General features: G+C 44.4%; 1 protein-coding gene across 1 annotated transcript in view; it reads right to left on the bottom strand.

Annotated features, from left to right (window-relative positions):
• The window catches only part of NCKAP1 (NCK associated protein 1), a 649,223-nt gene that overhangs the window by 240,783 nt on the left and 392,209 nt on the right, over window positions 1–16,231 (bottom strand). The window contains exons 20-22 of the mRNA XM_086955458.1: window positions 8,961–9,092; window positions 4,196–4,414; window positions 3,844–3,974 (exon numbers count right to left, since the gene is read on the bottom strand). Of these exons, the coding sequence (XP_086811584.1) occupies window positions 3,844–3,974; window positions 4,196–4,414; window positions 8,961–9,092 (482 nt within the window). The remainder of the gene's footprint in view (window positions 1–3,843; window positions 3,975–4,195; window positions 4,415–8,960; window positions 9,093–16,231) is intronic.

Here is a 16,231-nt window from a genome sequence, read left to right as displayed (position 1 = left end):
CACAGCAAGGTCTGGATGATCTGCATGCAGAGCCAGAGGTTGGCATGAGCCTCCTCCTACTAGAGGCTCCAGCTGGCTTAGCTCTAAGGTCTCTGACTCTCTCTACTGACTCTTTGCTGGATCTGGAATCTGTCTGTCTGTCTGTCTGTCTGGGGCCAGGACAGGAACATCTGTCATTCTCTCTGTCGGTCAGAGGTTTTAGTCTGTCCAACTGGTGAAATGAGACAGATGAACATCACATTCAAAGTAAATCCAAGAGTGAGAAGGAGAGGAATTTTTAAAGCAGGGGAGTTGAGGAGGCAGGCCAATGCACTTCAAACAGGGCCATCATTGCTAGAGCTTCTCCTGCTAATAAAGAACGACTGCTTGCGAATGGTTACACCACTGGGTGGCAGGGGGTCAATGCTCAACAATGATAGAACATTAAAAGACAGAGGCACACATGAAAATGCCTCACATGTGAGTATGTGAGACACCTTGCTGCTGCCTGGTCTGTGGGAGGGGAGCACTTGAAGCACAGCACCGGGCCCCATCATCTAGATGTCTACTGTGCAACCGGCTGGTAAGTGCAGCGCAGCAGTGCCTGTTTTTGCTGGCTTGCAAATCCCAGTGGTAGGGCACAAGGGGGAGAGGGAAGGGACAATTCCATCTTGAGCAACTTCCCCACCTACTCTCCTAATGACACAGCTGGTGCTGATATGCCCATCCTTGAAGTGCGAAGTTCTTCATGGCTTGATCTGATGCCAGGATTGGCATAAGGGCTCACCCAGCAACAGGTTGTCCTCAGTGAAGGGTGGGGACACTTTCCTAACCCTTCTACCAGGAACTACTCCTCCCAGCAGCCTCCGCCACTGTGGGGAGAGCCCGAACTGGTTCTTCATGGTTTTGTTCCCGCCCCTTCAGTCTCATTACCGGACGCCGACTCCCGCATTGCGGGAGGCCCGAAGGCAATGCCCTAGTGAACATTGGTCAAGGGCCTGTCAGAGCCCGGAGGAGGCTGGGCCTCCCCTTTTGCTTGACCCCAGCTTAACCATTCCACCCACCCTGCTGCCCTCCCTGACCTGCTTGCAGCCGGTTTACCAGCCCCTCTCCCTGTGCTGCCGCTCCCCCTGCGCTTCTCCTCCCCACACCCACCCTAAAACATGAGTTTTACTGACAAACTTACCTTAGGCATCCAGGCATTTTAGTAGAAAAATACAGGTAAGGTCTCTGTGGGTTGGGCTAAGACCACTGCCGGAACTTTTGTTATGACTCTTGGGCCAACCATCAGTGTCTACTGTGTACTGGAACACTAAAGTAGGATGCAAGAGACCAACCATTTTTCTACAATCACAACCTGAAGATTCTTACACATGGTCACCTTATCAAACTAGATGAAGTTCCAAAACAGCATGCAGGTATACTCCTTTCATAAAGACTAGACAGTAAAGGCAGTAGCACATGTATATGTTCCATGGGAACAGTCTTCTTTTTCACTCCTTTCTAAAGCAGTTCCTGTACCTTTTGCAGCAAAATGCTCTCCGTTTGTAGGAGGCATCTTAAGTAGAATCATGATACCTTTGATAATAGTCGTTTTGATGCGATGCTTTTTCAGGCCACACATGAAAAATCTTATGAAAGTACATTTAGATGCAGACTTCCACTCTGAAGCCAGCTACCATGAAGCTGATCCAGCAGCTATTTCCAACATGAGATGTGACAGTACTGCCATATTATATAGCTATATATGTTGTCAGTGCCTTTTTGCCAGCAAGATGAACCTGTATTAATTACAGAGGATGGAGAAACATCAAACAGAATATGTGACAGCGGATAGGCTTTTTCGAGTGCACCTGCATGATAGCCTAACACCAGAAAGAAAACTGATGAATCTGCAAAAGGAATGGGGCATGATGTTAAAGATAAGAAACTGGTCTTTTTGCTGTACTGGTTCCTTCTACACATTCATCATCTTGTATAAGATGCCAAATGCACTGGCATTAAACTGGAGGTTATAAAAAGTGCTGGAGCAATGCATGTCCCAAGACGACTTCCAAAGAAGCACCAGTATGAGGCAGTAAGCACAATGTCCATGCAGCAGTCCAACCCATTTGCAAGCCTGATGCAGGTGCCTTGAAACCAGGTCTCAAACATGAGGGTGCCTTTTTAAAGCACATTTAAATAATTGAGTTTCTAACTAAATCATAAATAAGGAATCGAAGAAAGGGCATCTGAAGAATGCAGTCAAGGCAAAACGAGCACCCCTACCCCTCCCTCTTTCAACGACCTGACAAAGATCTGAATGTAGAGGATCAACATTTTGTGGATGCAGAGATAATTAGAGACATCATCTGACGGTATAGAGGTAAACTGATTAATAAGTATCCACACCACGGGGAATAAATTGGGTCATTATTGCAGACCTTGGAGGCCTCAAACTGAGAAATACAGTCAACTTGTGCAGCTGACAGGAAAAGTAAAAGAGTCTTCATTTTCCCCAACCTCAACCATATACCCTAAACTAAATATCTGCAACTACCTCTTAAGAAAAAAAATGTGTTGACTGTGCTGATTCTACAGCTTGGGAAGACCCATGTATTCTCTCAACTAGATGCCACCAGAACAACAAAAAAGCCAAAAGTGAGAGCAAAGCCACAGCAAATGGTGATACAGTTTTAATTTCCTTTCACCAGAAAGGGGACGTCGTCACTCACGGATTCTTGAACGTCGAATTCTTCGACCTCCGACTCGTCCCCTTCCGACCCCGACTGTTCTTCATGATCCTCTTCTTCTTCGAGGTTCTGGTCTTCGAACAGCTCCGGGATCGCCTCCGACTGCATTCTGGAAACCTTGTGTCTTCGAGCTCGACGGTTTCTAATAGTCGACTTGGAAGAAAATGCTGCGCAGGCTTCACAGTCCCTGGATTCGTGTTCAGGCGACAGGCAGAGGTTGCACTCCTCGTGTAGGTCCTTGTGTGGGAACTTAGCACCACACGTTGGACATTTCTTAAATGGAGTCCTTGACCACGTCGAGAAGGCCTCCTGTTCGTCGACGTAGATCAAAGTTTTTCTTTGATGTTGGAATCGAAACGCGTCGGTATGGAAATGAAATCGCGTTCGATAACAATACCGTCGAATTGGAAAGGGAATATGCGCCGAAAAGTCACTTCTTTCCGAAGTCGATCTGGAGCGCTTCAATCCTCATCCGAACCCGATGGCGGAAAAAAACAATCTAAGGATGGAGCCGATGCCCATGCGCACTAGCAACCAAAGGAGGAGTCACCAAGATACAAGACTCTCCAAGAGAAAAACAAGTGCAATCATCCGAGCCCAACACCAGATGGCGATCTATTCATAATGTACCATCTGCAGCCCATATGCCTTGAACAAAATATTTCGAACTATAGACATTCATGGCATTAGCAGTTGGGTTGCCTGACATAAATTAACATTTAGCTCTAGAAAATGTTTGCAGTATTAACTTCTGTGGCAAATTTGGAATGCTCCACAGAATATGCAAAAGAGTGTTATCTTTGAGAAATATGGAAGTTATGATGAAAGCAACGAAACGCCAATACTCTCAATCAGATTCATTGTATCTCCCATGTGTACTTAGTGTTAACCAAAGGTGTAATAATTATTAACGAAATGGCTGCATTTTGGGACAATTTATTAGATTCACCTGTAAATATATTAAGAGATTTAAATCTCTAATGGTCATGGTAGTGGCTGTGAAACAAATAACTACATGAATGCTACAATTGACATAATATTGATGTATTTCTAAATATCAGTTGCCCTCTACTGTAAAAGATCATAAATATGAGAGTGAAATAACACACTTGAAGTGTGTTGAAGTGCTTACCTGATATGTCAGAATACTCTTCTGCATTAAAAGTAAGTTCATTTTCTGTGGGCAAGTTAACAAACGCTTTCATTGCAGGAAAATATGCTATATGGCCATTGCTGACTTGCCTTAGCAACGTCTCTAGATACCTGAAAAAAAAAAATGTTTTTCGTGTAAAAATTTACTGGGAATGCCTTGCAGGCTGTTCTATTCATTATGATCCAAAGAATTTAGAATCACAATTATTCAGGTTTAAAAACATTTAACTATGCAATATAACCAAGATGTCATTATGGCACTTCATTTTAAGGTATAGCTTACCCTCAAAAACAGTATGCATGCACGTTTTCTGTAAAACTTGGGATCTTACCAATTAGTGTATAGACTGGTGATTGTTGGCTCCCCATGACTATCTAAATGTTGGGTTTGTTGCAGAAGAACATTATTAAACACCCTTGTGATGTCAATTTGAACATAATTTTCAATTGACTGGAGCACTGTCATGTACGCTCTTACACTTGTCAGTAACTCTGAAGGCTTCGCAATCTCTTGTGTGGTTTGGTTGTACATGGTCATGCCAACAATAGACCTGAAAAATAAGGTAAACAATACAACAAAAGTTAGGAAGGTAAACAACGATTTTTAAAGGCAGATATGCATAGAAATCAACTGCACTTCACTGCCAATAATATAGTGATAGTACAGATGCAAAAAGTCCAATAACTTAAACATGCCAACATTTTGTGGGGCTGGACTCTAGGAAAGGAAAATTCTCTTCCTAGTTTCTCAAAACAAGTTTCAATTTATCTGTCTACAAAAACATTTGATACACATAATATGATTAGAAAGTAAAATTTAAGCCATCACTCTTCAAACACCCACACTTTTTTGGCCCAGATACAAAGTTCTCATCAAATGCATTGAACAAAACAGTTGCTTCAAAAGTCGTACAAGGAATAACATTGATTAGCTATTGACATTGGTGATTGGTTTTTTTTTGTTAAATGTTTTTATTGGCACACACAGGTACGTACAACAAACACAGAAATTGTGCATAAGAATCTCGACCGCAACATAGATATCAATGAATGGTCACCAATCTCGGTGATGTGATGCAAGTGCATGAGGTTATTGGGGGTATTAGTAAATGTGTGCAGGTCCTGTCTCCCTCTGCTAACTATAAGGAATCGTCAGATGGTGGGGTGGCTGTCAGGGCAAGCCAAACCGCACACTGTGTCAACCATCTAGGGTGGAGCCATAAGCAGATAAAGCTCAGAGAGTTTCGAACTGGTGCCGTAAGAAACAACCTAAACATGAACTGAAAAGCCCGGACCTCGGGGAGAGTCAAGTAGGACTTCAACAGTGCAAGATACAAAAAAACAGAATAGGCGTGAGCGGAGGGGGGACAGAGGGGAGCCCACCAAAAGTGGGGTGGTAGGGAGGTGAGAACAGGCAAACAGCAGGGGAGGAGTAGCTTTGTCTATGTCGGTACCCAGTCACCCCGGTGTTTACGTAAGGAGTAGCGTTTACGTATGAGCGTCACATTTGTCCTGCAGTCTGAGCACATATGTGTTCCACAGCACAGAAGTGCCGCCACTGCACCCCCACCCTACAGTCTTGTGTCAAGGAATTAGTTTCAACAGGCGTCCAATGGAGCACAACCCAGAGCCAGCAGTCAATCGCTCGCGGCTGTCCCGCCATCCAGGACATGGCGATTAAGTGCTGTAGCTAGATCAGCAAACTTTAGCTGAGATTTAGTGAACGTGGTGATCCGTGGCAAACAAAACTTAGGATCTGGCAGAACAGGCATTTCCAGTATCTCTGAAATGTGCTCCATGAGCTGCACCCAACTCCGTTGGGGGGCAGTCCACACCATATGTAGGAAGGTTGCATCTTGGTGACCGCACCAGGGGCATGTCCCAGCCACTCCCTGCAACATCCTGTGTAAGCAATGTGGTGTAAGGTAGGTACAATGTAAATAACTAAATTGAGTAAACTTCAGTGTGTCATTACAGGAAACACGTTTGACCTGCTCCAATGCCATCCCCCATTGCTTGTCCGCAGAAAGTGAGACCACGTGTCCACCACTATACCCCCCCCTGGACCCTCCGCCTGCAGCAGAGCGGCCAGGAGCTCCATAGCTAGCACAAAACTACCTGAGGAGAGGGACAGCCCTGGTGTGTGCCCCTACCTATGTGGAATCGCTGAGATGTATGGCGGCCGGTCCATACTCTGGCCTGAGGTGCTGTGTACAAGAGTCCAACCCAGAATCTCAGGACCCATCCCAAAAGCATCCAAAACAGCCATCCGGTACGGCCAACCAAGGGTGTCAAAGGCCTTCTCGAAGTCCAGGGATACCATCACCAGAAACCCCTCAGACCGCCTCAACCCACCCCATGATCTGGCAGAGCCGCCGGATATTAAATGAAGTGGTCCTTTTGGGGATAAACCCACATTGGTCCAGATACACCATAGTCAGTAGCAGCGATAGCAGCCGGTTCGCAAGTGCCTGACTCAAGATTTAATAATCAAGGTTTAGCATCAATAATGGATGATAAGAACTCCTTCCAAGGGATCACGACTGGCTTTGGGCAGCACTGCTCTCAGAGCCTCCCACAGGGAGTTGGGTAGCCGGCCCTGCTGATGCACTTCCTGGTAAACAGCAAGCAATTTGGGGGAAACCTTCAGAAATCCTCCTAGCCCGCCGAACCGCGACACCTGTGAAAGTGAAGGATTGGTATATAAAAATACATGCTCAGCAAATCCAAGGGCACAATCTAGTCGCCGGGTCCAAAGAAGACAGGATCAGGGCCAATGTGAGCATTAACATTTTTCCATCCACAGGAAGGAGTTCAGAGGATGGAGGTTCAGTACAGACCTGAGGCCCTAGACCTTGTCAGGATGAAGAACTAGCAAGAGGAACAAACCCGCCTTCCTCAGAGTCTTGGTACCTCTCTATGGCCCCTGTGGAGAGGAACTGGAATACCGCCTAACGATACTGAAATATTCTGTGCATATGATCTGTGTATGTAATCAAGCCTCACATTCCTGCTGCGTCTCTAAAGAGGAAAAAAGCAAGCTTTCATCAGGGGAAATATTTCTCCATGGAATAGTTTAGTAAACTCGTGCATCACATGTCGGTTCTTTGAAGCACTTTTGTGTCAGAAGGCTCAGAGGACAGAAGTTAAAATATTAGTCGTAACTGCACGTTCTCTAATCACCGTCATCACATACTCTCGGGCACAGAGGGCAGGAGGAGAGGGCGTCGGTGTGGTGGAAAAGGATGGAGCGGGGGTGCTACGAAATTAATATGGACAGGGGCGCTTTATTGTAATCAATGCTCACGTTCCAGCTGCGTCTCCACGGGGGAAAACAAGCTATCCTTAATACAAAGGCACCTTACTGATTTCTGTGCATGTGGGATCCCAGGACCATGTTAATACACCTCGTCTGGGGTAACTGTAAGCACTATAAATGACATTTTCTCGCTGCAGTGTTTTTACCGAATGACTGCTATGGCATGAATTGATAAGTGTGAAGGGGGAAGAGACTAAGTAAAAGTACTACCAGCTTGGTCGAGTAATCGAGGGCTTCAAAGGGCTGCAGGGGCTGGGTGCAGTGCGCTCTGTCTCGGTGATTAAAGCTCGAATAGTAGGTTCAGCTCCCAAATATATCTACATTTGGCAATCAGGCTGCACGACAGACAACCATTTGCAATGCAATGGGTCTCGCATTTACTAAACTCTCAAAAATACGAAACCTATTGCATTGCAAATGGTTGTTTGCAAAAGCGCCCCATGCAGCGCTTTCTCTTTAATGGCGGCCGCGCCCCTTTTCTTAAACCCAGCTCATCTGAAGAAAGGGGTGTGGCCGCCATTAACGTGAAAGCACAGCTAGGGACGCTTTTACAATGAAAAGTTACAAAATATACGGAAAAAAACATACAGCCTCGTTCGGAGCCGAAGATAAACCAAAGGCGCGCAGCCACTGTGGCGTACTGTGCTATGGAAAAATAAATGAAGCCTTACAACAGAGCACATCCTGCCTGTTTCCAAGCAGGTGAAAAGCGTTTAACAAAATAGTGCTTGGAGGCTGTAATTAATGCCTACTGAGCAACAAAACATGGGGTTTCGCGATGGGAGGGTACAAATGAAGACAAGGCAGTACAAAGGAGGGCCTACCAAGCCTATTAACGAATCAGAAGCTAGCATTTACCAAGAACAATGACACAAGCCAATGAATAATATGGGCGGGGGAGTGGGCGGAGCTTCACTGCCATACTCCGAATACAACATGCCTTGCACAGCAGTGCATTTGCTGCAGAGGCTCAACCTAAAAAGCCAAATACCTGTATAGAGAGTGAGGTACATAAGCAAATTCTCAACTTAATTTTCCAGCTAATTCATTTGGCCACCTGCTAGATTAGGACGAATATATTACCTTACAAACATCACAGTAATATTTCACTCATTATTCCTGCTAAAGTAAATACCATAAGTGCAGACCTAATGCAGCTAGAGTAAAAAAAAAAAATTGTGCGCATAGATCATCTTGTCTGCAGGTCTTAGCATGAAATCAGAAACCACCAGGAATGCCAATTTATTATTGGCCAATATATTTTCTACGGAGGAATTGTAATCACTGTATTCTTAAATTTGTCATGCACAATATGTGCAAAATTATCACTCCTGCACACAGGAGAACAGGAGAAACAAAATTTCTCCTTGTCTAATTCGAAAGCTTCCTAAATATGCATCGCAAAACTTAAGAAATTTACCAATACTCCCCCCCCCCATCCCCAACGTAATCATAATCCATATATTTATATTTCATTATTGCAGGTCAGCCTCATTTCACTGTAACTCTAGCTTTATTATAATTTAAAGACAAACAATTTATAATCCTAAAACTTCTCAACATCTTTACAAATTAAGGAGTATTCACACATGAAGATATCACTGTAATGAACAAAAGTAACAACAGATCAGACAATAATGTAAAAGACTACCTAGAGCATAACATTTGTTTACTTTTACCAGTAAATACTATAGTATTTGTACTATTCCTTTTGCATGTGTATTAAAATATCCTGAAACACTTGCACTTACTAGGATAATATATTTATAAAATCTTACTTGGTAAATCGGATCTCGAGATGGGAAGTTAAATATTCCCTTGGCGTAAAAGTGTGCTCCCAAACCATCATATTTGGTACATAATTGATTGAAAAACAGAGCTCAGAAAGTGCTGTGTGCAGTTTGTCCAAGCTACAAACAAATGAAAAAACAACTGTTGAAGTGCTCAATCAACATGAGCAGAGCAATTCAATAACAGCCTACTGAAGCAAAATATTTGTTGAGTTTGCCTAATAAATCAGAATTTGCTAATTTGTAATCATTTGGAAACTATATATTCTGGAAAACAAATAACCAATTAGTTGTAGAGTAACAAATTCTTATAACATTGCTGTAAACTTTAACATAATAAAAATAGGGCTACAAGCTAATGTATCAGCCTGTAACTTGCACGGAATTGCTGACAGAGGAAGGGTCTTTTTCACACACACACTGTTCCTGCCTCAACCACAAGGAAAACCGGCAGGAGAAGCTGCAAGATAGCGTGAATTGGAATACATCTAGTGGAAGAAAGTATTCATACTTATCTCACATCGGACTTGTAGCTATTTACTAAAACTGATAGGAAGGCTCTAGTTATATGTGGCAAATTGATATTGCAAAATCCTTGTAATCCTGTCTAGAAGGAAGACTGTGAGAATTAGCTTTATAGAAGACTTGGATAATAGCCATGAATTAAGGGAGATTTTTTTTATTTGCTGGCACAACGGAGAGAAGGGACATCGATGCTGATATATACTTTTCAGAAGTCTTTCACTCCAACATCATGCAACATTTCTAAATTTGGGACAATACTGCTGCTCGTTTTAAAGGAAATTTAAAAAGAACTTTAAGCAATAGATATTAAATCACTTAAAAAGTAGTTCTTGTTTTGTTCCATTGGAAACCCCTTTGCACTGTCCACATCATTGGGGATTTACATATTTGAATCACTCGCTCACATTTCATATATTTATCACTGTATTACAGTTTTACATATGCCTACAATTTGTGACCCACCTTTATTAATCCAATTGAAATACCTCCACAGGGTTTATTGAATGCCTGAGAGGCTCTGGAAAATGAATAGCAGATCAGATCCAAAATGCATCAATTGCTTAGAAGTGACAGACACTTTTTCCACATGGTTTGGGAATGTCCAATTATTTAACAATTCTGGTCTCTGGTTGAATGCTTGTAAGAATGTGGCTCTATATATACTGGACCAAAGTAAGGTACAGTGTGTATAGAGTCCACAGTCTCCAGAGGTTTGGCAGAGGTTAAAGTTAAATATAACCTCACTCTCTAAAGTGGTAGCTTGGTCGAGCAGTAAGGCAGTATCAGAGGACAGTGTAAAGCATTTGATGTACACACTCAGTCAGCAAATGGTCTCACACACTAAAGAACTGAACTCTAGGCCAATTGTTTTATATCAAAAAGATATAGTTGTTTTATTTTCGAACCAACAGATATCAAAATATACTTTTCTCAATATGAGTGACTTTAGGTAATTACTTTGAAAAAAGGCAATAGACTTTGTAAACACAATAGCTACAGTGGTTGCAATAGGCAACACAATTTCAATCACAATTTAACATTGAGCTCAATGGGTTTTGCTAGATAAATGCAGTTGATTACTTTATGGATTACTTTTCTAACCCCAGGACTGGATCCTAGATTTAGTCCGGGACATGTACTGTTAACAGTTAGGCAAAAGCGTTTTGGTTACAGTAGTGATTTTTAAAGAATACAAACGTATTTTCAAAGTCGACACTTAAAAACTTTTCAGAGAAAACCAAGCAATGTTATCCTATGGGAGGCAATTCAAGTCACAGGTAAAAGTACGTTCTCGTTACTTTTGTAATTCAGTACTGGGCTCCCCAGTCCAGCAATGGGATCTCTACCTAAAACAGGTAAGTAATTTCGTTTTAGTAGTTGGTCCGATTTTTAAGGAATATTTGTAGTTTGCAAAAATCGGCACTTAGAAGAAATTTCACAGAAAAACAGTCAACGGTTTCCTATGGAAGAAAATTCAGGTTACTGGTAAGTACAGTTATAATTACTTTTGCGGTTCAGTACTGGGCTAAAAAGGTACAGTACTGGTTTCTCTCCTGATCACAGGTGAGTAATTCGGAATTCGTTAATTGCTGATTTTAGATGAATATTTCACATTTTCAAAACTCTACACTTAGAGGAAAGTTCAAGAGAAACTAGTCAATGTAAACCTATGGAAGGAAAATGAGTTATCTGCTCTTAGGTAAGTACTCGACTGGTGGAGTTAAGGTTCTGAGCATAGACTCAGGGGTCTCCCAGGGTCGGAAAGGTACAGCTGTTACACCCTCAGCGGCACAGGGGCAGCCGGGTGCAGAGAGAGTAGGCCCAATGCAATCCAATGGAGGGTAGGGGGCCTTTGGTTGGTGGCTGCAAGCAAGCAAGCAACGCGGCTGTGGGAGCTGAGCTCCTGGTCACTTACTCAGGGCAAGTGGGAAGTAAAGTAGAGTAGTAGTTGCACTTCCAGCGGCATTCGGGCAACTGGGTGCAGGGTGCTTTTGAGCCGTCGGGCGCTCAATGTTATCCAATGGGAAAGTTAAAAAGTGGACAAAGGCTGCAGACTCTGGGACGGAGATTCTTCAGGTGAGACCACCACTTCGAGAGGTAAGTTGGGATCTTGGAGAAGAGGTAGGTACCCCAGAGGAAGGCACAGGGAGCCGCAGGGCGCCAGGAGGTCTTTTGGTGTCAGGAAATATTTCACCCAGCTGGTCGCGGTTGGAGGGGTCCCTGGTTCTGAGGCTGCATGCGTCGTCTAGTTCGTCGAGGAGGGTCTTTGGGCACTGGAACTCGGGTCACAGTGTCCATGGGACATCCTCGTGGTCTTGGATCACTCAGGCACAGGCCGGGCTCGGCGGGTGCAGAGTGGGCTGGATTTGGGGTTCCTGGCTGGCACCAGGGGTATTGTTGTTTGAGCAGAACCACTGCTCGTGGGAGTCCCAGTCTTTTGGAAGATTCAAGGCAGGCTGGTCCTCCGGGGTTTTCGAGGTTGCTGTCCGCAGGAGACGCAGGAGTTTCGCAGGAGCAGGTTCAAGGATCAACAGGCCTGTAGGGTTCTGTGGCAAAGTCAGTGGGCTTTGTTCTTTTGTTAGCAGCTGCACGGCAGGTCTTCTTATTTCTTGTTCTTCTTGTTGCAATCGGGATCTGAGGAAGGAAGGTTCAGGGTGCCCCTAAATGCTAAATTTAGGGGCATTACAGGTAGGGTAAGGGCAGGGACCAATGGGCCCCTGTCCTGGGGTGGGTACACCCCCTTGCCTGCTCCTCTCCTCTGGGAGGGGGGCAGGAGCCTAGCTGTGATTGGGCAGGGCTCTCCATCTTCAAGATGGCTGGAGCCCGGAGATTTGCTTCACCTCGCCTCTCCCACCTGCGGGGTGGGGTTGGCACAGGCTGGCACACCCCCTTTCCTCATGTAGGGTTTCCCGCCGTTCTTCCTGCCAGAGTGGGGGTAAGAACCTGTGGGGGCCAGTTGCTGAGTACAGAAAGTGGCCTGGAGAAGCTCACAAAGTGGTCCAGAAACATGTCTGGTGGTGGCAGCCTCAGTAGCCACACAGTCTGGACACTGGGAGTTGGTTAGGTTTAAGGGAGCAACTCTAAGATGCCCTCTGTCGTGCATTTTACATTAAATCCTACACTGGCATCAGTACGGGTTTAATATGCTGAGAAGTTTGATATCAAACTTGACAGTCTTCAGTGAAGCCATCATGGTGCTGTAGAGTTCGTAATGACAACCTCCCAGCACAATATACTCTTAATGGCAGCACTGCACTTACAGTGCCCTGGGTACTGTAGGGGCACAGGGCTCATGCGCCTGTGCCCACACCACTGGCAAAAGAAACCCAGCTAGAGGGGTGACTGATGGATGCCAGGGCAGTGAGTTTGTGGGCATGGCACACAGTGTGCCATGTCAACTCTCTGTTTAGTTCTGTACTTAGACACTTAGCTTGCAAAGGCAGTGTGTGGGTGTCAGGGTACAGGGCCCCTAAGGGTGGCACAATAAGTGCTGCAGCCCTTAGGGGTCTTCTCTGGTCACCATGCCGTGGGTACCTAGGGTACCATTTACTAGGGGCTGACAGGTGGCCAGAGATGCCAATTGGGTTTTAGTTTCAACACAGTTTTAGGGAAGGAACACAGGCCCTGGGCACCTGGTTAGCAGGGGCCCAGGGCACACTCAGTCAAAGCACATCAGCAATTCAGTAACACGTGGGGGCATAGCATGCAAGAAAGATGGCACTTTCTCACAATGCTCCTTTGGTGACGGCTTTCCAGTTCACTCCCAGACTGGCCCCTCTGGGTTTGTTTGAAGAATGGGAGGAGGGGGTACTAGAAGCAGCTGGTACCTCCTCAGGATGGAAAGTGTGCTTGCTAAAAGAGACAACACACAGGTGGAGTTCTAGAGAGGCACAATTTGCTCAACAATAGAGGAGGGGGATGGATCACTGCGGATGGAAAGTAGACTGCATACTTAGAATCTTTGCACCAGGCAATGAGATATTTTTAAAAACACTATGGTGAACCCAAGGGGTCATTAACTGTGTGAGAGCATTCAAACTCTGTCCCATAATATAGCACTAACCATAGACTTAATGTTATTTGAAACCTTAGTATTCCAATGGCAAGCATCTGGTCTTGGAAAAAAAGAGGCATCTTCATGGTCATGTCATTGCCTATTATAACAGAAGTAAATCTCAGCAACCTAAAATGGATTCTCCGTTCCCGTTTTCAGGCTGGTGTGCTGATGCAACATCAGGAACTTCATCAGGATTGGCTTACAGATGCTGCAGTGTTACAATGGGCCTCTGAACTCTGCAATGTTCATTTGACAGGAGGCAGCGTGGGGTGGGCGGAAGCAGGCTCTCTCTCTCTCGTCCTGTCTTTTTCATGAGGCACACAACAAGTGTTGGTTGCAATTCTAAATCCTCCTGCGGAACGCATTTGACTGAACACCTGAGAGCTTCAGTTCAGTTTCCACTTTCCACAGGCAATTGTTATTAAATTAGCTGGTGACAAGTGAGTGTGACCTGCGTGGAAATTCTAGTTGCGTTAACACAGTCAGTAAACTTTTAATGTGCGAAGATCAGGAATGATCGAATGCTCCATTGACAAAGACTTCAGCTGTGTTAACTGCAGTGCTGGAGTGTATAATCATCTCTGAGGAGGCTGAGGCAAGCATGCACACTTTTTTGTGCTAATCTCTAGTAGTACCGCTGCGGTACCACATGCCTGGGCCTGGCTGCTGTGTTGACAGAGTGGCCGGAGCTGCCAAGACTTGTCTTCACAAACTGCAAATTGCAATGCATTGCAGACTGTGATTGCAGTATATTGGAGGAGACCGATGCTGGTAATATAACGTCACAGACTGGTATTGGGTATTCGCATCATAGCAGCATCAGGAACTTAGTTTTGTCAGCGGATATCACTGAGGGTGTGATTTTCATAGCAGTTTGCTTCATGCTTTTACTCTCCGTCAGAGGATTAAGTATCACTAAGTGTGTTTTTCCTCACAGCACGCCAGCGCCTCATGCTTTTACTCTCTGGTTAGGCCTCTCACTATTACTCTGCTCCTGATTCGCAACTTTCTCTTTCTCCATTTCTGAGAGGGCTTGAGTCAACTTTATGCTGACAATCGTCATGCCTAAAACGGTTTCCATTGGTCTCCCATGAGCCACACAATTTTAGCACGCTTCTCCAGGACCAGTCCTATCGGTAGCACTCTGCGTACGTTGTTAGCCATTGTATATCTCGTTCTGCCGGTGCACTCCACTCGGTTGTCAATCTGTCCCTCTCGCAGATAATCTTGAGGAGGCCAAGGCAGACATATGCCCAAAAAAGTCTGAGTAACCCCCGCGAGAGCCAAATACTGTTTGTCTTTCTACTCATTAGAAAAACAAAAACAGTATTTAATGCCCGGCGGAGGTTACTGACACTTTTTTTGTGCTACTCTCTAGTAGTACTGTGGCACCATGTGCCCTGGGGCTGGACCTTGCTGCTGTGTTGGCGTTTGCAAGACATCACATCGCACTTAATTGAATGCAGACTGAAACTGCAGTATGTTCAAGAAGGCCAAAGCTGGTGGTTTAATGTCATGGTATTTGTGACAAGGCAGCATCAGGCGCTTAGTTATGTCAGTGGATATAATATTACAGAGTGTTTTTCCTCACAGACGGCGCCTCAATCTTTTACTCTCTGGTCAGGCATCTGCTCCTGATTTTCATTGTGTCCAGTCCAGCAAATCCCAATAACTTGTATTTCCTCAGTATATTTAATTTGTAAAGGTATATTAATAAATAAGGAAATCTGTGAGGTACTCAGCATTGTTATCTCAAAGTCTGTTTTTAAGTTCTGTGGTTATACTGAATAAGCAGTTACCTACATCATTATCATATGAAATTTCCTTATTGATGTCATAACTACACTTACACTATTGCCTTATTAACCTTCTTGCTTTCTCAAATTTGCTTGAAAATGCACCATTTGCCCACTCTTTTTTCAAAAATGCTCTCCAGGGAGAACCTCCTCGAACTACCCTTATAACAGTCAGGCTGGTCCACTACGCTGACTCACCACAGGTCACTCATCCAGAACTTTTATGTCTCATCACTTTCAAAGATCACCAGCCGCCACTGATCAAGAGATGCTGCAGCAGCCACATCAAGTAGGAAAGAAGAGACTACAACTGGAGCTCAGAGAGAAGCAGCCATTGTGACTGACTATGCGACTTCTAGAAGTCTGTGTTGCTTGTCCAACACAAAATAAGCAAAACACAAACTGATCAGAGTGTCTCGGGTAAGTGATGGAGTCGGTTTGTCCAGTTGCTAAAATTTGAACGTTGCACTTGATTCATGAATTGAATCTGGCTGAAAATAACATGCAGCACTAAGGGAAACCTGTCGTGCCTTTTCATTTACTTCAGAGAAATATATACAGAAAAAGGAACTTTGTGCATGGAAAATGTCAACAATGACTAAATAATGAAAATGCAGAAATGATATCAATAATGAAAGCTTTTATTTCCACTGGAAGGACAAAATGTTACATGCTGGACGAATGGCAGGGTCAGAAGTGGAAACTCTGTGAACAGGGCCTAAGCTGCAGGGGTGGACGTGTAGAGTCACAAAACAGACCCCTTGAAAACAAATGGTACCTTTGCAAAAGCAGTTAGAGGGCCATGCACTGAGGAGCAGGGCTCCTACACAAGGTGGGGAGGCACGAAAAGTATGATGAAATACAGCACTGCAGTTCTTTAT

This window comes from Lissotriton vulgaris, chromosome 2_1 (assembly GCF_964263255.1).
Source record: "Lissotriton vulgaris chromosome 2_1, aLisVul1.2, whole genome shotgun sequence".
Lineage (NCBI taxonomy): Eukaryota > Metazoa > Chordata > Amphibia > Caudata > Salamandridae > Lissotriton > Lissotriton vulgaris.
Note: the sequence above shows the minus strand (reverse complement) of the source record. Positions and strands in the feature narration are given on the sequence as shown.